This window comes from Mizuhopecten yessoensis, unplaced genomic scaffold (genome assembly GCF_002113885.1).
Source record: "Mizuhopecten yessoensis strain PY_sf001 unplaced genomic scaffold, ASM211388v2 scaffold6799, whole genome shotgun sequence".
Classification (NCBI taxonomy): Eukaryota; Metazoa; Mollusca; class Bivalvia; order Pectinida; family Pectinidae; genus Mizuhopecten; species Mizuhopecten yessoensis.
In genome coordinates, this window is record NW_018406730.1 from 52,441 (window position 1) to 78,011 (window position 25,571).

Consider the following 25,571-nt stretch of genomic DNA (forward strand, 5'->3'; position numbering starts at 1 on the left):
TTGTTCATTACTAAAAACAAAATCTGGAACTATTTCGCACTGCGCGGAACGACAAAACTGTGATCGGGGTACTTTGGTGACACATATATAGATTACATTATTGTGTTTGAAGTTTTTATTTTAAATTATGTGATTAAAAAAAATCTTACATTCGAATCAATGTCATACTGAATTTATTAAACTCGTTCAACTAATTCAGTATGACATGAACACGAATGTAAGTTCCTCTATTCATTAAATGACACATATATAATTAAACCATCATTATAAGCACATTGACAAGTGTTTTGCAACCATTCGTTGATTTACAACAACTTTTCTTCTGATAATTCCAGGACATTTCGAGGCTTTTGAATTGCTGTTAACGAAGTTCCATGAAGATCCACAAGTATACAATCTGTGTGATCCCACATCACAAGACAAAAATGGAGACGGGCTGCTGCATCTAGTCCTTCGCCAGCCAGACGGTAGTCAATCCAGGAAAGCTATTGATTTATTGATCACGCATATCCGAAACCCTTCATCGATCCTTTCAACGAATAAGAAAGGAGAGCATCCGTCAGATTTGATAAGGGGAAAATATGATTCAAGATGGGGAATATTGGAACCCTTATTCTGTTGTATTCCCCCTCAAATAAAGCGACAAAAAGAGAAGAAAAAATCAGCTGCACACAATCGGAAGTTTTCTTCTGATGTCAACAATGCCATGAATGAAACAGTGGTTTCAGATACGGATTTTCGAGTAACGACACAAGAATTTCCTTTCAATGAAAGCGAGAGAATTGTTTTCGACTCAAAGATCCCCATTGAAGACAAGAAGGTACGTACACATTTTACTGTTAAGTTCTTTTTATGCATGAATGTTTCGTGTTGACCCAATTGTACATATGTATAAACAGTATGATTCTTGTCTTTTATGCACATAGTCTTCTCAGATTTCCGTTGCTGCATTTTCTGTAAATAAAGACAACCTGTTTGAAGAAAGTAAGGAAATGACAAAGGAGAAGGACGTGCCGCAAGAGGACGAAGAGAAGGAAGCGCATTTGCTACAAGGGAGAAAAAGAGATGGGAAGTTGCAAAGAAAGGAAGAGGCAAAGGAAGACGAGGTGTCAGAAAAGGAGACAGATAAGGAGGAAAAAGAACAAAGGGATGGGGATGTAGTATTAATGACGCCATATACAAAGGGAACGCTGAAAGATACCGAATGTAAGGAAGAGGCTGAGGACGATGTTATCATGGGGGAACGTGACGTTGAGGAAACATATGATGTAAGTAAAGCTTACCAGGTAGGTTTATACATGAAGAACTGACAATAAATAAAATAGAATGAAATATTGTGTGATGTCACATTAAACATATTAAATTATAATGATACTTTCATTTTAGGTGCGCCAGGAGAGAGGTTTTGATCGAACTTCAGAAGAAACAAATTTAACAAAGAGTGAGGTTCAGAATGCGGGATCTGCATTTATACACAAAATGCAAGAGGATGAAGATAACCAAGAGAAGGAAAGAGGAAGACAAGTCAGAGTAGACGAGACAATGGATGGAGCGGAGAAAGAAGATGACGATGAAGATTGCAACGATAATGATGACGAAATGGCAATTTGTGCTACGAAAAAACACATGAATGGCGGAAATGAAGATGATAATCTTGCGGTAGTTATTGCATTTTTTTAAAACAAAGATATATTTTGTCTAATTTCAGTATATTGAAGTATAACTATTATTTTTAAGAAGTAAAATTATAGCAACATGTGCCTTTTATGTCGTTTATAGCTGGAAATCCTACCAGGACGCTCAGTTATTCAAACAGTAAAGAAAAGCTAAATATATGTAAAAGTGAGTACTATTGAATATTTGTCTACGTTGCTTTCAAGTATTTAATAGTAAATGTGTCTCACTTCAGATGAACCAAGATGAACCAGCTGATCGAACCTCAAATGCATTCCTGGATCAGGTATTAATTTTTCATTAGTTTAAATATCATTTCTTTCAGCGAATTTTAACATTATTCTAAATATGTAACAAGAATACGCGTTCTGTTGACAAACAACACATTGACTTTGGTACAAACCGAGTTAATTATTGTCTATTTATGATATTTTAGTCTATCATGATTTAAGATTTCTTCAGTGTGTCTTAGATTGTTGATTGTGTTTGCATTTTCCTGGATTTAATGGATGCCATATGAGGTTCAAGAAATATTTGCTCTGCCGGAGCAGCTCATTTCGTTTCCGGTCTTGTTGGCCGTCAGTAATTTCCTCATGTTCTATTGTTGTTCTTTACGTATTCATGTAGTATTTGCATTCAGATTGAGCCCCTTGTGTTGATGATGTCACTTTTTTCTATTTTATCTGCATACAAAATTTCCTATTAAATCATCTCAATATAGAATTATATCTACCCGTATCAACAAGCTTAATCTTGACGAGATGTAAAGGAAACGGCAGAGCAAAGTTATATAATACAATAATTCGATATTTAAAAGTTTCACTTTATTGTTTTTCAAAATTGAAAAAAAGTAAATACTGGAACACCAATTATAATGTTAACATTCGTCAATAGATACATATGACACATATTGACTGAAATTACGTAGAAGCAGAAAGTTCTGTAAAATGACTAGTTCGGGTAGTGTCGTACACCACGCAACTGACAGGTTGAAATAGAATACTAAAGGACAGTAAAATGGAGCAATATATACTACACATGAATTCAGTAGCATACAACAACCGTTAACCACCGAAGTACAAACATATGACGAATGTATTCTTTAAGTTTGAAATAAATACGATGATTTCTATGATCCCTGAAACTGATTGATCAGGATCATCTAAATGAAACAAAAAATGATATAATTCGTCTAAATTCTTAATAAACATATTTAAACATTACGCATCATTCGTTTACTCAAACGTATTAAATACTTTTCCTAAATCTGTGATTTATTCCTTTGTTTAGATATCGTCGGAGCTCGATGATCTTCCCTGGGAAGTTGAATGTACCAAATCCTTTGTTAAGACGATGACAAGTAAAATCAATTCTACAATAAAAAACAAAATTATAATGACCATTTCCAAACTTGCAAAAGGGGACTGGCATCAGAGCATTTGTAAGGAATTACATTCCGTCCACAAACCCAAAAACACGCAGCTATACGAGTCAAAAATCGGAAAAGGCTGTAGACTAATTTGGCAGAGAGCAAGTACCTTTTCTTCCAAACTCAGTGCCACTACCGTAAATACTGAAAGACAAAAGTATAGGAACAAGAAAACCTCTGGCGAGGATATGTACTCAGAAGTTATTCGTATCTGGAATTATGTTAGCAACCATGATGATATTCACAAATATGTTGTCAATATTTGTAGTGCCTTGAAAAATGAGAACCAAGAAGTTTTCAAACGGGATCCTAAACCTCCAAGTACATTCCAAAGAACTCTTCCTGCATACTTTGGATCCGATTCAATCGAAATTGGTGTTGTGCGTCCACCTGTCAAGGAAGCAAATGAGGAATTCCAAATAGTAAAATTTTACACTTTTTCTCCAGACATGTTAAATCATATTCGCAGACAATCAAGCTTGAATGTTGACTTTCCTTTTCGTATCACTGACCTTGAGCATTCTATCATTAACCTAGAAAGTGATGCTCCAATTTTACTGATAGGACGAAGCGGAACAGGAAAGACAACGTGTTGTTTGTATCGATTGTGGCATCAGTTTATCGCTCACTTGAGCATACACTGTGAACTACCGGAACTAGCGAAACCAGGTTTGTTATCCTTCCGTGATTTGTTCACAAGTAAAAATAATTTTCCTTTCCCATAAATTAAAGTTTGATATGCTATTAACATTCTACAACCCTAGGAACCAAATTTAGTAAATAAAACTGTTTAACTTCATGCGTGTTTTCACTTTTAAGTTGTAGGTTATTTGTTTCGTGTTTAATGTAAATAAATCGGGTAAATAATGTTCCATGCTAGTTTATCCGTGTGAACTTCGTATTTAAAATGGATATAGTAAGTACTTGAGAATTTATAATAATATTGCAATATCTGGAGAAGAATCTGTCTATAAAGGATAGTTTTGTCCAGAAAGTAACTCATTGACTGCTAACGCAGCTATCTAATGTTTATTTTAAACATTAGGGTAGTTACATTACCTTATCACAAACATGCAGCTCGTCAGGATGGGTAACAAAAATATTCCCTCAGCGAGGACTTAATGTCAAACGTTCGTTGTTCCTGTGTAAAGAGTATGGAGTATAATGAAGCAGCAGTACATTTTACGACTCTTACTACAACAATAGTACACTGTATAAATAATCGATTGGGTGTGAACATAAAAAAATCAATATGCTATCTGCAATGGAAACAAGTTAAATCTGTCGACATTCTCTGCAGAATATTAAGTACTCTGCTTAAATTATTCCACGTATCGTATCAAAATAACTTTTCACTATGAATTTTTCATAATTGTAGAGAGTGGTTCCGAAAATTGCCACGGAGAACATAATCAAGCAGCTGATTCGAACAAAGACGTTAGACATCCATGTAAATCTTTGTCAGCGGAACCGGAAGATGATAAACAACACATGTTGGATGATTCAGTTTTGCTACATAATCGACTTCATCAAATCTTCGTGACAAGAAATAGATTGCTTTGTAGTGAGGTGAGGCCTATGACCAGTAACACGAGATTTTACAGATATAATACCACTCCACTGTGTTATATAATATGCTTACTCCCTTTTTTGACAACAGCAGCTATGTAAAATGGCTCGGAATGCATTTTGTCATTTTGTTTTTATTAACACTGAATATTGTTTCATATATAAATCCATAACGCCAATGTCGTTGAAAAAAAACAAAAGTGGAAAAATAAAAAATGTTGAATACTTTTATTAAAAGTGAAAGAGATACTTTAAAGCATAGGTGTGCTTTGCGCTATAGTTTTAAATCTTGAATAATCATCATTTATTTTTGTTTAAAGAAATTATGTTGAACACTCATTGCAATTGAAATCCTGTTAGAAAATTTGTTATTTGGATAATGAATGTGAAATAATTGAACCTAAATTTAATTCTCAGGCGAAAAGGAATTTCAATGAAATGAAACACGGGAGCTCTATCGCCCAGAAATTTGGTCTTTGCGACGATAGTCCACTTCCCTGGCACTTTGATGACATTCGTGATTCACAGTATCCATTGTTTTTAACTTTGGAGCAACTTTTGATCTTGATGGATGCCTCTGTCGGACCAAATTTTTTCTACGCGAGGGAAAGCAATGGATCTTTGAAAGGCAGACAAAGGTCGCTGTTCGAAGAAGATTCCAGCATAAGTGGTATCACTGAGCATATGCGAAAGGGAGGCATTGTCGTCCAAAACGAAACATCCAAATCTAAAGAGGCGAGTAAGCTAACAACTGAGGTGACATATGAGGTGTTTTGCGACATTGTGTGGCCAAAGATAGCAACAGGCTGCAAATACCAACCATTACTTGTCTGGATGGAGTTCATTTCTATCATCAAAGGGTCATATGAAGCTCTGTTACAACCAAAAGGTTATCTGTCCAGAGAAAGGTATCTAGATGTTGGGAGGAAGAGGGCGCCAAACTTCGATGGGAACAGAGATGAAATATATGATCTGTTCCAAAAGTATCAAAAAATTTCAGACAAGAAGAATCTTTTTGATGAATGTGACATCATTAATTCGGTCAAATCTCGCCTCCAACCTCAACACGTGAAGGCCTGGGCTATCCATCAGTTGTTTGTCGACGAAATACAGGATTTTACACAAGCTGAACTTTGTCTTCTCATCAAGATTTGCCAGGATCCCAATCAGATGTTTCTTACTGGTGACACTGCTCAAACTGTTATGCACGGAATTGAGTTCCGTTTCTGTGATCTCAAATCCTTGTTTTTCAATATAAGGGAAGCAATGAAAGCCGACGGTGTTCCAGGAAAGTATCTAGTTGAAGTACCAGGCAAAGTGCACCAACTCACTCATAGCTATCGGTCCCATGATGGTATCCTTTCTCTGGCATCAAGTATACTTGACATTATGACACATCTATTTCCAGACTCGTTTGATCATCTGCAGGCGGACACAAGCCTGATTCAAGGGGGGCCCCTGCCAGTACTTCTTGAGTCATCGAACTTCTCTGATCTTGCCAGGCACATTTCCGACAACAAAGAAGAGACCGAAGACACAGCTGATATAGAACTTGGAGTACATCAGGCCATCCTTGTCATCAACGAAACAGCCCGACAACAGCTTCCACGGCAGCTGCAGCAAAACATAACACTGACAATATATGAATCAAAAGGCCTCGAATTCAACAACATATTTCTCTTCAACTTCTTTAAATTTTCCCAGGTAATATCTTTCAATATAATCTTGGCGGATTAGATAGGATCGATCTCGTCAGGCATAATAAGATTTAGTATATATACCACTACAGTATGTATTTATGTACGTAAAAGTAGGAATTATTATTTATGCTACCATATTATGTATATTTGTGTCCCTTCATATTCACATTATCGTACACTTTAGAATTGCACAGGTGTTGGTAATTAGTACATTCCTGAATAGTTTTGCCCTCAGTTAATTGTAAATAACGTTTATATTTCCATACACAAAATACTTTACATTTAATCCCTTCTTAAGATTTTGAAGAAAAATTCTGCATATTGTCAATAATCTGATTTGTTTTAATATTCATGTTCAAATGACATATTTTTGAGGAATGAAATGTTTGCGGAAGGAACAATAACTAGATACCATATGTAAATAGTAAACCTATCTGATATTTATACTCCCTCTTACACCCTAGATACAAATACAAAACCGAAAAAATGACAGCATGTTTTTATTTTTAAGGCGTCGAAAGAGTGGCGAGCGGTGACAAGTTTGCTCACCGAATTGACACCGAATGACACAGACACGACCAACTCACGGACGGGCGTGTATGAACTGGATGAAGGTAAATAATGTTATGTTCATCAGAATGAGAGAAACGTATTTTGTTAAATAAATATCTATCGCAGACGTTCATCTTCACTGATGATTCGATATAATTGATTGTTTTCAGTAACACGTTGTTTAATAAGATTGAGACCCTCCTACATATTTTATTTGTTTCCTCTTAGCGAATCCTCTGTCAGCTCATATATTCATTACATTGCAGATGCGTCAACCTGCAAACATGACATAAATACAAAACATAAATATATATATATCCTTCTCTGATTCTGTATTTTTTTTAAGAAAATCGTTGTCTCGATAGTGCCAGAGTGCCATATGGTTATATTTTGTTGCATTGGGACGCCAGATTTCGGAAGTTGTTACACATTAAAATTTGTTTTGAGACCGATGGCAGTTCTGAAGGTTCCCTTAACAGTGCAATGCATGATAAGTGCTTTGATAGGGTGAACACTTGTTACTGTTCTGGGCATGATACATCAGATACATAACGCTATACTGTATATTAGTGTTATTTTTTAACACATATGTAAGTCAATCATAACCTAAACGTAAGAGTTAAATAAGCGGTGTGCTTGTTTTGTGTTTTTAGAAAAAAAACTCACTGAGGTATGTTTGATCAAAAGTATCACGGCGTCTCCGATCGAATACGATGCATATCGATAAAACGAACTTATTGCTATCTCTACCTACCACTAAAAATAAAACAAAAACCTACCTCAAAATCATCCGTTATTCAGTAATTGTTTATATAGTGATCATGCCGCTCAAAATATATAAACGATTAAAGATACCGCGCCGCTAACATTTGCTCTTTTGTTTCTTATCAGCAGGATTAATCTGGTATTTATATATTATTTTTGCTAAATAGCATAACCTTTTGTCTTTCCAATAATACCACATCTAGGGTGTGAAACGTGTAAAAGATGTAAAACAAAAAGGAATTAAATGTTGTTTTCTTAAGTGCCGTAAAGACTCGTTCTTTTGCTTTTACGATCACATTTTGTTAATTCTACTTCATAAGTGAATCATAATGTCGTTTAGGAAACCAAGTGACGAACTAGATCTTTATCACTAAAGATGAATGCATGTTTATTGTGAAACAGTTCCCCAGGTAACTGACCCAGTTAAACACATTGTCGCGATTCGTTAGATTCTGCCATCGTGACATCTAATGAATTCGCCTATGCATTATATTAACGTTAACGTCGCTTCAACACTGCGCCTGGTGAGAAAACAATGCAGCCGCGAAAAAGCTTTGCAATTTTATACTTGACATAAATTAAAGTAATTGGAATTTAAAACCTTTTCATACCAATATACTTGTTAATGAAATTGATTACTTCAATTTCTACCGCGCAGTTTTTCATACAGATTGCGGCACGGTTAATAAAAGCAATTCACCCTTCCACGTCGTTGTTGCTATACAAATTCAGCCAATCAGAGCGCGAGTTCGATTGTCGGCCATTACCTCCGACAACTTTGTCGGACATTGACACGAAGGTAAATACGAACGGCAGTGTAATAATGGTGAAGACGTGCGCCTGGGGAACCTGAAACAGCGACAGCCGATATGCAGAGAGATTGGAGAACGATGTGACATTAATTCCCTTTCCAAAACCTAAAACCAACATAGCAAATGCCTGAGATTGGTGAAGGCTTGTGGACGACCCCATTCGCAGCTCAACGCAACAAATATAGATATACACAAGTTCGTTTGTTCAAAGGTATGTTTATATCCCGATATTAGAAAAAAAATGTAGTAAAGCAGAGTATATGGTTGACAAATAGGCAATAATCACATAATCCTCAATTTCATTCATATGATTTTAATTTGTCTCAAGGAAAACTTTTTATGACACTGTGTAAACATAAGAGCTGTCGATCAAATACAGGGGCATGCACAGCACAGCACAGACTCTTGTGTTCTGCTGGTTTAATTTATACGCTAGAAAGAGTTCCGGGTGTGCAAGCAGCAAACTCATATCAATTGTTATCTTTTACTTTGATAAAACCAACATTTTGTTGACCCATTAGTTGTTTACATTACCAGGCATGCAGCTGTATTACATGCGCCTTTATCAACAAAATGAAAGTAGAAGATACTTGTTTGCTGTACTGTTTTAGACTATAACGGGATTACATGACATGTACAGGGAGCAATCAATCATGCGATATCGATATTGTTTTTAGAAAAATCACAGGAGGTTGGTGTTACATATCTGTTAGATACATACATGTATGCACAATATTACTCAATAGTACAGTATTGTACTGGCAGTAATCTTGATAAAGACAAATACACAGAAGGGTTGTTATCTAAAATTGTATGTTATGTAATTGATATAATGGTTGCAAATGACATAAAAACAATCCATGAAAAATGTGTAACAATCCAAATAAGAAACAATTAATTTGTCATAATACTGTTCATGATATATATCTAATTTTGTTATGTTTATAAAGCCACACCTCCCGTTACATTCTGATTTTACAAGTCATACATACTTCTGGTTTGTTTCAGCATTTTATGAGTTAATTAGGACCATCTGAAGAATATCCTGATCATTTACCAGCTAGTTGAGGAGAAACAAAAAAGTTCCGTCTTCATTGGAGACTCAGGCATTTTGTTGGGCGAGTTATTTTTACCAAGAAAACTGCTAAGAATATTCTGCTCTTATAATGAATATTATGTATCAGTATAATGATCAGTTTTTCAGTGCTATAGATTTTTCAAGTAGAAAGCATTTTCCTGGCAGGAAATATGTTGCAGTGAATCAGATAAGCTATAATCAATTAACTGTTTCAGTAGTTATAATCAATGGCAACTTCTCATCTTATACCTTGGTTCCATTTCTATACACATTTTGATGAACACATTGCTATTCCCAAATTGTCAAGTGTACATACATACAAATTCAAATAGACATTCTAAAGTGAGTGTTTTATATAAATTAATCCAGGGCATAATAATCAATCAACTGTTCATGTAGTTTTACTGTAAGTGATCGATTTTATTGAAAGATGTATCCCTTTCTAGTTTCTAACCAATGATTCTTTGGTGTTTTTTCAACCCATTCTCCATGTCTTAATGTTGTGATATCAAAACAGGAATACATTAAGATTATATTTTGAGTAATTATGGTTACACCTAAATTGTTTAGTCTTTAAAACCCATAATAAAATAGTTTCCTCATTATTTCCAGACTCAGCACTGAGCTGAGCTATGATATGGAGGATCCCCAGCCCTCTTCAGTCCCAGTTAACACTCCAGCACTGGCCATGTCGCAGCACCACAGCATGAACATGATCTTGTATAAATTGATGTCCAAGGTATAGATATGCTTTAGTACGAAGCTGAGATAAATTTTTAAAATTGCAAGATACCAAAATATAATTTTACCTCGATCAGTTTATCTATGAAACCAGAAACTGAACTATGCAATATACATCAAACTCATTTGGCATGTAATCTTCATATGTATATAGTCCTAGAATATTAATATGTATGGTATTATTGTGTACAATTTCAATTGTATTGATTTTCATTAAATATTTAATACCAGTTTTAACTGGACTACAATACAGTGAAGCAAGCCTGTCTCGTCCGACCCCTGACTATTCAGACACTTTTATGAAAATAATTGTATATGACCTGTGTATTTAGACTATTGACAGACTATTTCTGTGTAATCTTACAAGTATGTTATGCCCCAGTGAGTGTTAGGTTAGACAGGTTTCATTGTATATAGGTATAACTATTATCAATTAATACAAGTTTTAAACACTAGGAATTGCAAACCTTTATAGCAAAAGCTTCATGTTCTGATGTGAAATTGTGGCAATATAAAAGTATGTGTGTGAATTATTATTGGGTTTGCTCAGTTGGTGTGATTTAGGGAAAGCTATGTGGTATACCTTATCTGTTGAGGTATGGTAAAGCTATGTGGTATACATTATCTGTTATGGTATGTAAAGATATGTGGAATACCTTATCTGTTGAGGTATAGTAAAGCTATGTGGTATACCTTATCTGTTGTGGTATGGTAAATATATGTGGTATACCTGATATGTTGAGGTATGGCAGAGCATGATACTTGTAGAAAAATGACAGCTGAAGTAATAGTTTGGTTATAAATGGAATATCCGGATAAATTCTCTCAACAAACTGTTCTTTTGTTGTGAACACAACAATGTCACACCATGGAGCACATGTGACTAGCAGTTGTCCCTGTATTTGATCATAGTAGTTATGTTTTCTGTTAATTTTTACAACATTATTTTCATAAATCAGTACAAAATTCTTGATTACATTGCAAGCTTCAGAAATACTCATTTGACTGCTACAAAGGGACATTTTATTTCCACAACACCAGTCTCCCCTTTGTCACATACTTTACCATCAGGTGTGGCGGCTAGATGGGTAAATTCATTGTTTATCACTAACCCACAATCATGGAAATGTATGTTTTGGACAGACTTTTGACAGACATATTTTTCGCAGGCAATTTTTTCCCTTAAAAAATAATAATCTGTTGCTACAGAAGAGAATGACTTTGTTGGAAATAAATCTCTTAGAAAAGCATCAGTAGGACCTTTCTTTTTGAACATCTGACATGCTGTAAGTCTTTACTCTCGGAGTCTGTTCCATAGGGTGTTGGTACTTTGGAACCGTGTTGCCTTTTCCAACATTACAGGGTTGTCTCCACAACAGCTTGGTACCATTGTCATTGTTAAAGGCAATGTCATTCTTTTGAGACTGAAAATAAAATAAAATCAGCTGTATTTGATTTGAATTATTGAATTTTTTTCAGGAACATCTTTGGAAATGCTATCAGCTGCAGCTGAAATCAAAAGGCTACAACAACAGGTTCATCAGTCTGAAACCTTAATGAATGAGTACAGAGTGTGTTATGAACAACAACAAGCTACATTGGGAAATCCTGTAAGTGATGACAAACCCAAACCACTGACTGTTCAGGAGATTTTAAAACAGGAATCACAGATTCAAGGATTATTGAAATATTATACAGGATTCAAATACTCAACATTCCAGGCCCAACTTGACTTTCTTACTATTGAGGCCCTACAACACCATAATAGGAAACACCTATTTGGCCGCATCGTAATGATATCATCAGCAACATGCCCGCCAATTTTAGGCAGGAATTCCCAAATTCTATTGTAATAATTGACTGTACAGAGTTGAAAACACGGAAGCCATCATCATTAAAACTACAGTCACAGATGTACTCCGATTACAAATCCTCTACTACTTTGAAGGCACTTGTAGCTTGTGAACCAACGGATAATTTGATATATGTGAGTTAATTATTTACCGGATCTTTGTTTGATAAGGAAATAACATCACAGAGTGGATTTTACACATTATTGCAGCAACTGATTGATGAAGAAGGTGATGCAGTAATGGCTGATAAAGGATTTACCGTAATAGATGAATTGAGCAAACTTCAGATGTCAACCAAACACAGACCATAGTCCAGCATAGGATTCATGTTGAGAGAGCTATTCGCAGAATAAGGACCTTCAGTATTGTTTCGGACTTGATTCCAACTAGTGTTTTCGAATCAATAAATAAGGTATGGAATGTATGCTGTTTACTAACTCTGTGGCAAAATCCAGTTTTGAAGTCAAAATAGTATCCAAGTAGGTAATATTAAAAGCAGACTCGAGAATACATACCTGATAACCCAATACTGATCCTAGTAGCACAGGGCCTGGGTAAAAGAACACAACTGGAGTTGATTCAAATTAAGGTTGGATATCGGTGCACCCTTTACACACTTCAGAATTTGTTTGTGTTGTTCAGTAAGATTCAGAAACCTGCATCAATAGTCACACGTACTTGTGAACTTTGTGTATGATTTAAAGTACAAAAAGCTTTGTTTAAGATTCAAGTTATCACAACTTTTTGATATGTTGAAATATACCCAGGTGATGTTTTGAATGGAGGTATAGTTGATACTTTTAATACTTTAACTTTAATTACTTATAGCATTATTTTTATCCTGGTAAAATGTAAATTTTAACTAAATATATATATGCATGTAAGGCACTGAATTTCTTATTCATATATTTTGTAAAATAGCCATTGATCAGTAGCTGTCAGATTTGACAACTTGTGGGATGATTGGCAGCTTTTTGTGATTATCTTTTGCTTTGACAACCACTACTTGGTTCACCGACACTGGCTTAATTTTATTTCCCCGGGGAATGTGCCATGTCTGAGGAATACTGGTGCATGCTTGCTCAGCAGGTCAATCAGTTATTCCAAGAAGTTTTCCTTGTTGAATGGTTTCGTCGAGGCCGACAACATGAGAATGTCTATAATAATTACATATTTCATGCAATTAATATTAAATTTAATATTTGAATATCAAGCATTTTTAAGCATTTACTAAATAGACTTGTGTATATGAAGAAGTCACTGAACTGAGCTGACAGCACTATCAGTATTATGTGATCGTTGAAATTTTGAACATTTGCGATTGATTTTTTATCAAAGAAATATTGAAATTTCAGAACTGCAGATTTTGAAATAGAATAAATATTTTTGTGATTTTGTAAAATCATTAATATAAAATGCTGGGTTAATACATTTGGCGTTAATAAACATGAATATAATGAAGACAAAAAAGTAAATTTAAAGAAGAAACAACATTTTTAATTGTTAACATTTGTCTAAACACTTGTGCTAATTATAATGATGCTAGTGCCTCGAATATATTTGTCGGTAATATGAAAGCTATGTTGAAATGGGGTTGGTTTATTTCAATGGCAAAACAGGATTTGCAGAACAGGATGCGAACCTCTGGCAGACCGTGAAACGTTGTAAGGTCTCAAGAACCTGGCGCAGATGGAATAAACTCGCAAACTTGGCCTGCTGCACATCAGATCTTAGATATTGAAGAATGTGGAAGGGGTAATTCTATATAATTTTGGGAGTGGGGCATTGGGGTATTAATGAACTGATGATTTGTTATCAACACAGAATTAATGTTTTGTCACAAAAGGACAAAAGGGAGGGAAGGTAGGACAACTTGGATTAATGTTTATTTATGCCTTTATGTAAGCTTTATTCACTTCATTTGCAGAACTAGGATGAGTGCATTAAAAGAATAATTAAATATAATTAATGTGACTGTATTGTTTTAGACTTTTTATTTGTTCATTGCAAACAGTACCTTTATGAACAAATGTTTCGAATAGGGCCTACTCCCTTGTTTTTATATGGATTTAATCACATAGTACAGCAACAGATGACTGTTAACGTTATCAATGTCAACTTTTTGTTATATAATATTTACATTTTGAATGACTCGTTGACTGCCATGATTGTACGTTAGGCCTACACTACAGTCTGTAGTTTAGGGTACATGCATATGTATAGGTGGGTTCATATATGCTCATATTGCTATAGGTACGAACACACATAACCAGTTTAACACCAACTTGTCATACTTGAGTCTCCCTCCTAAATAGGGTGAGTTGACTAGTATGGAGCCGCGGATACCGCTGTTTAAAAAAAACGTCTGAAAAAGGAAACCAACTTACATGAATGCATGCTATTTTAAACAACCGTTTAATTAAAAGAGAAAGAAAAGAAAAACGGAATTTGAGAAACACAAACTGGATAATTCCCAAGCTGTACACGAACAGTATGCGTCTTTAACACATTTCTTTGTTAAGCTTACTGTAATGTTAACAATGTGTGGCTTATCTCCCTTTCTCATGCTTCGGTAGCATCTCCCTCCGATTGCCACCTCCGCTTGAGCATCATTTTTTGTTATATTTAGGTTGTGGACCTACCCCTCTCTAAAATAAATAGTTCCATTGGATAATCATTTTTCGGAAATGTTTGCATCTTGAATGTATCCCATACAAAAATCATCGGGAATGTTCCCGAGCCCTGCAACAGTCGCTGCCGCCATCGCCAGGGGCACAAGTTCACTCTGGCTTGTTTACATTTGATGTAGGAGTATGTAGTCACGCGACTTTGGTTGCTATGTGGGGGCGGGGCATAGAAGGGTACATTTTTCGTATACTGTTGGCATGCCGATGTTTTTGGTGGTTGATTTTTCTGACAATTTTTCTAGGTAAGCTGCATAGGAAGGACAGGCCTCGAGCTCTGAAATTTGACCCGAAACTCCACAAGGTACTTAACTCCGAACTCAAGTTGTTGTACACCGCGGTGACCCGAGCTCGCGTCAAGGTGTGGATCTTTGACGAGGACGAGGAGAATCGCCGTCCCATGTTCGACTACTTCAAGGCTCGCAATCTCGTCAGTGTGAAAACCGAACGTTTCACAAAGGGTACCTACATTTATTATGATTTTTTCCTTTAACATCATTTAACTTTATATGCCTAACAACGTAAATCCTTTCTCGGCTACTGACAAATATTTAAACTCGTAAAAGAATCGAATAAATATATTTGTCCGGGCCATAACATTTGACTCACTGAAGATAATCGTGGAATTCCACGGATATAAATATAATGACAAGGTGGTTTGTCTCACACCATAACTAGGTCCGTGCGCTCGACGTCAAGTTCACAATTAGGTAAAAAGTCAAAATAACTGTCCTCGCCAAGATTTCGGAATGCTTGAAAATAATGAACTTTTAGGAATACAATTGTAGATATTTGATGGCGAAGTGGTGAGACGCGTGGTATTTTTGTTCTTATACGACTAATGTAAAGGTCACCTTGAGGTCAAATTTCAAATTTATTGCCCAGGCCATAACGTTGGAGTCCTGTAGGAAAGATCAATGAAAAATATGGAAATATATAAAAGAAGAAAAGGCGATGTGTTGCGTAGCACATTTGTGTGTATAGTACTAAGGATAAGGCCACATTGCAATATTTATGGTCAAATTCATCACCCAGGCTTGCTGAAAACCCTTCACGACATTTAAGGGATACAAGTAGAATGGCAAGGCGATCTTACGTATATCACTAATTGGTCTGTACGCCTTAGTTCAAAGTCATATTGAGAACTAAGATAAAATTCATCGTGCAGGCCATGACTTTCGATTTGCTGAATTCCTCAATGAAATTTTAGATACATGTATATAAGTATAGGATGACAAGGCAGTGTGTGACATACCACTAATGGCTGTGCGTCCCTATGGTCAAGGTCACATTAGGGTCAAAGGTAAAATTGATTTACAAGGTCATTATTTCTGACTCGCTGAATTTTGGTTGGTTTGTGTTTAACGTCCTATTAACAGCTAGGGTCATTTAAGGACGCACCAGGTTTTGGTGTTGGAGGAAAGCCGGAGTTCCCGGAGAAAAATCACCGACCTACGGCCAGTTACTGGCGACTGCTTCACGTAGGCCTCGGACCTGTGACCCAGTGGTTGAGGGCTAGTTGTAGCAGTATATCAGACGCCTTTACCATTTGGCCAAAGCGGCCCCGTCTGACTCGCTGAAAATCTGTAAAATATAGAAATATATAAGGATGGCAATGACCTTATATAACCCCTTTTTTGGGTAAATGTTTGGAATATTGTATCTTTTAACGAATTTCACAAGTGCAAGATAGTGTTTGCGTTTCGTTCATATTTGAATATATACAAGGCGATCGACGCTGCTAGTGGATTTCTTTGTCCTCGAGATTTGATGTAACTGTGATGACCACATCTATCTCTGCTCATTCATTGGCATGGTTCATAATATTCACACTTTACTGATTATTTATTTAAATTTACAAGTAGTATAGATTTTGTTATGATTTTCATGCAATCTAGGGGTTTAACGAACCTTCCCTTCGGTTTCAACAGTACTTTAAACCGATTTGGATGTACACATTTATGACCCCTTACCTCACAAATGAGTCCTAGAAGTGTCATTAATGTTTGTCATACTTTACCTGTGTTATGTTCATCCTATCCTTTAAAAGGCTGAACCTTTGACTTTAACTACTTTTGGCCTATTTAGAAAATATTGTTTACTTATCATTGTACAGCACACCAACACAGGTTAAAAACTGTAGCTTAACCAAACGAATTTCTATCGATTAGATGACTTCAACGAACCAGCGAGTGAAAATGATGAATGGCTTGCACGTGGAAAGGAATTTATGAGAACAAGGGTATATCGTGAAGCCGCCAAGTGTTTCAAAAAGGGAGGAGACATTAAATCGGCTGACATTGCTAACGCCCGCCACAGCGAGGTTATTGCTCGAAATGTGCGAGACCAGGCGTCCAGAAAAACAAAGTTTCTTCAAACAGCAAAGCTATACTGCAAATGTGGTTTTCATTCTGAAGCCATGGAGTGTTATGAGGAGGCCGGTGCTTTTAAAGCAGCTGCTGAGTACTGTGACAACATCGGCAAGGTAGGAATGAAAGGTGCATTTATTACCTATTGTATATGGCATATACTTGTCCAGAGGAAATAAAAACCACCATTTTTTAATCTAAAATCAATCTTTATCAAACCGCCTGTCGTCCGTGGACCGTCGCCAGTCCGTCGTCCTGTAAAGCACTAAAGGGATCGTTCTCATCTTTTTTTATATGTTTATTTCGATAGTTATGCTTTGTTATATCTATTTCGAAGAAATACTAGACAAATATTTTCAAATATACCGGCGACCATCTTGAATTCTGACATTAGAGGCTTGTTACCGCTATAATCATCTAGGACAGTACTTGAGTAATATTTCTCAAATTTGATACATAGGTTTCCCTTAATTAATTTGTACATGTTTACTTTTGAGGCTAATCAGATAAACGAAATGACCGGCCGGCGGCCATCTTGAATTTTGGCATTATAGGTTTGTTATCGCTATATCTAGGATAGTACTTGAGTATTATTTCTTAAATTTGATACATAGGTTTCCATTGGTTAATTTATGTACGTTTACTTTTGAAAATAAAAAGTAAGGGTTTCTAACATGGGACATGGTAATAGTAATTGTGAGGAAAATATAGAGCAAAGAAGGTAAAAGATATTCTATTATAGATCTGATTAAGATCATTTCATGGAGGGCCCACTATTCTACTAGGAAAAAACGAATATAATAAGGACTGTATAAACATTTTCAAAACACCAGAATGGGATCCGACGCCAATGTGCAGAAAGTAAATTTTACTTGCGTAAAGCAAATTAGGGCCGGAAAATATGGCCGGTTTACAGATTAGACAAAGTCCGAAGTAGCCAGAGTTAAATAAATATCATTAAACATTTTATTTATAAACCAAAACCTGAAAGTATGGCCGGTTAATAAAACGTTGTACTTTATTGTACACTGTACTAAGCTTCGCAAAAGCGGGACGATTGCAAGTTTTTGATCATGAACTTCTCCGTTCCTAATAGTGGTATCTTGCTCTTCTATCCTACGATGTTTACATGTCACATTTGTTTTGGTTTTCAAGGGCCTGCTCCAAATTTCATCACGATCATGATATGCGTTATGTATTCTGTGTTTTCAATGAAGCAGGTTGATGAAGATCATTGATAAGTTGCCATCATGATATCGAAAGAAATTGCGCTATTCCTTAGTAGGATTTGAGGGTCGCTGCTTTTTTATCATACTCATAAGTGTACCTTGTGGTTTTGTGGTGACTACCCAGTCCTCTGAGGACTTTACACTTACCCTTATGGAACACCTGGTCTCGTTTTCGATTTTGAGTTCGAATTATGGTTTTGTTGACATTACGGTATTCTCGTTTTTTGTATGTTGTACAACATAAATTAGAGTCATGATATCTTTCTTTCTAACATGATCTCTTCATTTCTAATGTCCAGTCTTACTTCACGTATCTACCAAACGATGATCAAAATGCGTGTAAACAATTTTGTATTAAGAAAGAAAGATATCTTACAGGAAAAACCTCCTCAATAAGTCATTTTCACTGAATTACTAATTTTTTTCAATTGTGTAGTTTGAAGAAGCGGCTAAGATTTACAAAAAGCGTGTCAACAACCCTGTAAAAAGCAGCGACTGTTACCAAAAGGCACATTTGTTTGACACTGCTGTTAAAGTATTGTATGAATCTGGACACTATGAAAAGGCATTAGATGTTGTCTCTAGATACGACAAACAGCTAAAGGTAAGATTTTTAAAGTCACCAGTTTATGAATTATAGTACACTAGGAAAGGTATGAGGCTCACGAACAATACATTTAAAAAAAATGTAATTGGCAATTTCCTGTCACTGAATCACACTTAATAGATTTTTGTGGTGATTGGTCAAGGAAAAAGATTTAAGAACACAAAAAAAGTCGGGTTGGGAGAAGAGGGAGTTGTGGTATACTTATGTCAGACCTCGCTCATTTTGTTTTTATTTATACTTAATTGTAATCGCTGTATCTTATTTTTGTAGGAAATGGAGTCAGAAAACAAAATAATTCCACAGCTGATGAAGAACCATCACCCATGTAAGCAATACAACTGGGAAGACCTGAGAATTAAATGTGCAGAATTATACCACCGAGAACACAAATATGACAAGATGATGGAACATATGGGACACTTAAGTTTTGATGAACATCGAAATGTCCTTTTACAGTGGGATCACATTGATTTGACTGTTGATCTGATGAAGACAAAAGGTTTGTTCCAAATTATATCATCTTTACTTTCTAACTAAAAGTTCCTTTGGCCTATACAATCATATATATTTTTCTAGCTTGTTATTTAACTATAATTCAATTTATCCTGCCTAAAATAGGGTTCAAAGGCTATCACATCTATGTCATAGAGTCCACATGTCAAATTCAGTTGAGGGGCGCATGTCCTCAATGATGCCTCGTTCCGCTTATATAACTTGTGACACGATAACTTCGTATGCAAAATGTATTCACCCTCATACATGCTAACCTTGTTAGCCCAACAGCTTGGTGGGACGAACCGCGCATGAGCATATATTAAGAGGAGTAACTAGTAAGACTAACTCACTTTTTATAGCATGCTGTCCTGGTTGTGTGACAGCTTGTTTGGACTGTGTATGAGTATGTAAAACGTACGTAAAGAGTACATTATGTATATACCCTGGGGTTTTACGTATTTTAATTTAAAATATGCATCACAATGAAGTAAATGCTTTAATGGAGATGCCTTAACTTAGGGATAACGACTTGTTTCAAATTCAGTCCAAGAATGTTTGAAGTGACGTCCATGTATCCAACCTTACTCCATGGGGAAAGGGTGTTTGATTCAATTCTTGACAAACTGGCAGTGTTTGTGCACTTGGACTAGTGCAAAATTTTGCAGTTTGGACAGACTATAACCCTATGTACAAGAGCCCGCCTGAAATGGAAGTGTGGTGTGAGCGACGGCAGTTATTAAACACTGCTGCTATTGCTTAGAGTGACTAGCAATGTACCTAATACCTATACATTCCGTTGGGCGTATCACTTCACCATTACCTAATTTGGTTATCTGACCAGTCATATGACTAGTCTGCTACAGTTTATGAGAATGACCAGCCATCACTCTGAGGCAATGGTCCATCCATTGGTGAACCCCTCAAAGGTGGAATGATTCTTATACAAATGGTCATGTGAAGTTAGTATCCAGAGACTATGTGTGCAAACCTAACTTATATCCATAAGTTACAATTAAAAGTGATGCATTGGATGAGGCGAAAGCATGAAATTCCCAAGACTGCTGCCTTTTCAAATAGTGAGATGAAGGTGGATAAGGCCAAACCATAGCTCTTGCGTTGAATTAAAAGATGGGAAGGAATTGGTGAGGTCAATTCTAGCAATTCACTTTGTTACACTGTCTTTCCTTCTCTGTATGCCTGGAATATGCCATGACGATACAGAAAGCTCTGTATCCCCACCTTGTGGTGGTAAAAGTAGACTAGCTTAATCATTTAATGTACATCAAAAGAATCTCGCTACAGCATAACGGTTAGGTTGACTTACCTGAAAATGGAGTCTCGCTCCTATGAAATATTTGAAGGATAGGTATCAGCCTAGCGATTTTTCATTTTTTTTATTTGACCTTAAACCAAAAATAAATGATAAATGCGTGCCTTCGAGTTGTCATGACATATTCGAAAGATGCAGAGAACGTTAGATGGCGTAACACCCAAAATTTGGGGAATTGGTTCGGTCTGGCCAGATATGTCATTGCCTGTCATCCCAATTTTAGTTAAATGCAATACTTGAGTATTACTATTTTCATCTGGTCTTTCATTTAGCGTGATGCATATGTATTTCCCCCGTTCTTAATTGCGTGTGATATGTATCTGTATTCGTTGACTTGATGCACTTTTTGTAATTATGTACAGGGAAATACGAGGAGGCATCCAGGCTGTACTTATCCAAAGGCAGGTCAAAGGATGCATTAGCAATAGCCAGAGAATCAGGCAATAAAGAAAACATCGCACAGTACCTGCTCCGTGACATCACAGGCGAGATATGCAAGCATCAAGTACTGGATAAGCCACAAACCTCTGATCGGATACAGGAACTTTTTGATCTGCTCAGTGTCATTACAACAAACCGCAAGTTGCAAGGACAGGCATATTTGCTAAAAGCAGAACTGAATGGAGGAAAAGCCAAGGAAGTTGAAACAGCTCTGAGTAAGGCTCTTGGTGCTTTTAAACAATGTGATCCACCTTGCAAGGCCGGACAAATAGACTGTCTAAACCTGATGCTTAAAAACTTGACACAAGGCAATATTTCCCCCGTTGTAGAAGAAATGCATACTTTATTTGACGTGATCAAGCTTTTTGAAAAAACAGCTTCAACCAAGGACGACTCACAGACAATTAAATTGATCTGTAGTCACTTTGGTTACGAATACTCAACTGATGGTTTATTGTTGACAAAAAGTTGTCAACACCATCTTGGTCCCGAAATAAAACGTAAGTGCAAATCAGAAAATGAAAGAGAGGTAAAAAAAGCCATCGGCAATGTTTTAAAAGAATTGGCTCATGAATGGTACACCAAAATACGGTCAAGTATGAAAGAATGGGTGGAAAATCTTCAAACATGCAGCAAGTCGCACTACAGTCATTTAAGATGCGGATGCTTGAAGAAGCTTTTGGAGACTGATCTGTTACACATTGAGCTTGACGGATACCTTGCAGGAACACTTGGAGGAATCAGCATTACAGCTAAAAAGTCAATCGAAACCTCATTAGAACCATGCATTACTTTCCTTCGTCATCTCCTCCCACAACAGTTCATAAAACGTTCTAGCAAAGAAGAATGGTACGCTTTAGCGGATGTTTTACGGAAGACTAAAAGAACTGTTAAAGAAAGATTGATGACGGCATTGAAGGTTGAATATGACTATATCACTCAAAAGAAAAGGAAACGAAGTACAAATCTATTCATGAAGCTTCATTTCCTGGTGAAATATCTAAAACTGGACATGAAACCACAAGAGATGATGAAAACGTTTGAACAGGATTTGAACGATGAGCTTTCAAGGAAAGAAAACAAACAAAAAGTTCTGGGCAAGATTCGACATCTTGGATTTTTGATACATCCCGAACCTATTAGATGTCTTGCCGTTAGATTTGTTGAAGCGTATGACAACATATCATACTACATGGATCCTATGGAGGCTTTAGTGAAATTCACGGCGTTCCTGAGGTTGCTGAGAGGCTACGACCAGGAAGTCCTACCGGACTGCAATTATTTGATTATGTGGATGGAGTATTTCTTGGTTGTTGCATCATATATGGCAGCAAAGGCCGATAATCAGATTAGCTTCCTCCTTCCAAACTCATATACCCATGTCACACATTACATTGATTCAAGCTTTGATTCAGAAAATAAGGCTACCATTAACGCTGTTGTGAGAACAGGGAAGAAGTTAAATCTCCATGTCATACAGAATAGGATAGAGGCCATTGCTTTGTTCTTATGTGAAGATGGCGACAAAAATAAACTGATGAATGCTGCATTTTCATCTGAAAATACAGATTTTGAGGTATCCGAGAGGCTGGGGATGTTATCATTGACTTGCATGTGCAATATAGAACGGATGGGTACAACATCATCTGAGCAACTACTACTCAGGCAGTTAAGCTCAATTCAATTGCACACAGATGCTCCTCCAAGATTGAAGGACGCCATAAAAACATTGAAAACAGCAAAAGGACTCCTGGATGTAGGCAATTTATTCAGAAGGCTCCTGTTCGAACGTGGCGAAGAACTTCATACGTATAGTTTTTATAAGGGAAATGTACTGTCAAAACCACTTACAATCCTAAACGACATTCTCCCTGATACTTTTCATGAAGACGCGGCTCGTAGTCAGCTCCAACCACAGGAAACAGACACCACAAAAGAAAGCACCAATATTTAACATGAGGAAGCGCCCTTCGTTCGGCACCAAGCAAATGAGACATACACATCAGAAGAACGCCGCGATACTAAACACGAGGAGGCGACTCTAACTCAGCTCCAACCAAAGGAGACAGACAGACTAGCTAAACGTTGTGGTCCTAAACATGAGGACGCAACTCTCGCTCTGCTCCAACCACAGGTTAAAAATAAGGTAGTTCACATAGATTGGACCTTTTAATTCCTTGAAATTGATAGATTTCCGGATAAATGATATAACCGGTGTCAGTTTCTGTTTTACACTACCAGAATATTCATTTACTGGGACACGAGCAGTCGTTAACAAAGGTATATAACGTCTGCTGTCACACCACCAGAGTTTTGTCATCTACAAACACGCGAGCCTGTCCATGAAAAGTTAACACAAAGTTCTTTTGAGGTCTAGACAACAATTACGGACTGAATGTAGTTTTATGAGAGATGGAACCATTTGTTTCCGATAAACATCATCCTGAACTGAACGCTCAATTCTGGCTTAACGACTTCAAGTAATTATGGGGAACACTTTCCAAGAATGACTTTGAGTTTTCCAGATTAACGAGATTTAATTGTATGTTGTTTATTTCACCCTATAATATATACAAAACAGCAAATTACATATTTACCCAGAATTGTCATTTCTTGTATTCACATACGCCCCTGTCAGAATGTCAAAGTTCTTGATAAAACCTAAAGTTGGATTTCTTCAGTCATTGGTTTGCCATGAGAAGTATGGCTATGCAACTCAATTCTGTACTAACAGTTTTAAATTTATTTCCGGAAAAAAATAGGTACCAAAAATCAAAAATATCAGTGTTGTCAAGAAGCTTCGCATTTAGCTATTGACAGAGGTGTTTGAGTTTTATGGGAGGTCGTTTAACTTTCAACAATACTTTCTAAGCTTTTTGTCTTTTTGCCCGACATGAGATGTCACAATGTCAACAAGAAGTTATATGACGTTATGTATTTACCTGCTATCTGACAATAGATGATGTAATAGAATATAACAATAATTTGTAAGTAATTGCATTAATAATAAATCTGTGTTGTTTATTATAATGTTGATTTTTGTTAACCCCACATTGATTTTTTATGATATGTACTCAAGAGTTAAAAGTTTCATGTACATTATATGTATGTTAATTTATGCTATATTTCTAATTCGGAAAATTTCCTCAAATTTCATAAATAACTACTTAGTCACCCTCTATGAGGGTGGGCGACATTTTTCATTCACAGTCCGTGTTGTGTCGTTTCTTGTTATAGTGAGTAGATGCATAAAAGGCAGCTAAGCCATTAACTTAATTTATGCATCGGAAACACTAAACAAGATCATTTTGAATATTTTCCAAATTTTTGTGGATTTTTCTTATGCATAACAGTAAGAGTTATGTCCCTTGTGTCATAGCCAGAAGTCCCCTAAGGATGAAGGGTCACGGGTCAGCTGAGGGTCATCTGATTGAATTGGTCAGTTAAGGTCAAGGGGACGCTGAGACCTCTCTATCAGTCAACCATCTTCGATTTAAGCTGTGTTACCTATCCGATCCTGTAAAGTTATAACATTTGTTCTGCAAAATACCCACCCTCTACCTCCCTTTCGTTTTGTCCTCTTCTGGACAATACTACTGGCTTAAGGTGTTATTCATGATTTGGCGGTTTTTTGTTAACCCAACATTGGTTTTTTATGGTATGTATTCAAGAGTTAAAAGTTTCATATACAATATATGTATGTAATTTTATGCTATATGGCGGTTTTTTTTTAACCCTTCATTGGTTTTTTATGATATGTACTCAAGAGTTAAAAGTTTCAAGTACATTATATGTATGTATTTTTATGCTTTATTTCTAATTCGGAAAATTTCCTCAAATTTCATAAATAAATATTTAGTCACCCTCTATGAGGGTGGCCTTTTTCATTCACAGTCCGGGTTGTGTCGTTTCTTGTTATAGTGAGTAGATGCATAAATACCTTTATCATTCTTTATGGAAACATGTTTGTATATACGTAAATGTTATTTTGTATTTTATTAAAATCTATATATTGTTTATAGATATGAGGGCCTGTTCGTTTATGCGGAAAACCCGGGTTGTCTGTTTTTGAATCAACCATTTTCGGGTATAGATTCTGGCGGTCATGCGAATGTTAATCCAGACCTTTTTTTATAATCTGTATACTGTACCTGTAAATAGAAACGTATATTATTATTTATGGAAACATGTTTGCATATACTTGTATGTTAATTTTTCTTTTTCCTTTTATTTGTATATTGTA

At 36.2% G+C, this 25,571-nt stretch overlaps 1 protein-coding gene across 1 annotated transcript; it reads left to right on the top strand.

Annotated features, from left to right (window-relative positions):
• Nucleotides 1-695: 695 nt before the first annotated feature.
• On the top strand, nt 696-25,571 carry LOC110452679 (TPR and ankyrin repeat-containing protein 1-like). Its single transcript, XM_021501329.1, has 13 exons — nt 696-820; nt 927-1,268; nt 1,387-1,659; nt 1,910-1,960; nt 2,965-3,772; nt 4,482-4,672; nt 5,090-6,376; nt 6,884-6,986; nt 15,103-15,318; nt 17,029-17,342; nt 18,892-19,059; nt 19,333-19,561; nt 21,250-25,571. Exons 1-13 carry the CDS (start codon nt 707-709, stop codon nt 23,280-23,282), a joined length of 6,129 nt encoding a protein of 2,042 aa, XP_021357004.1. The 5' UTR covers nt 696-706; the 3' UTR covers nt 23,283-25,571.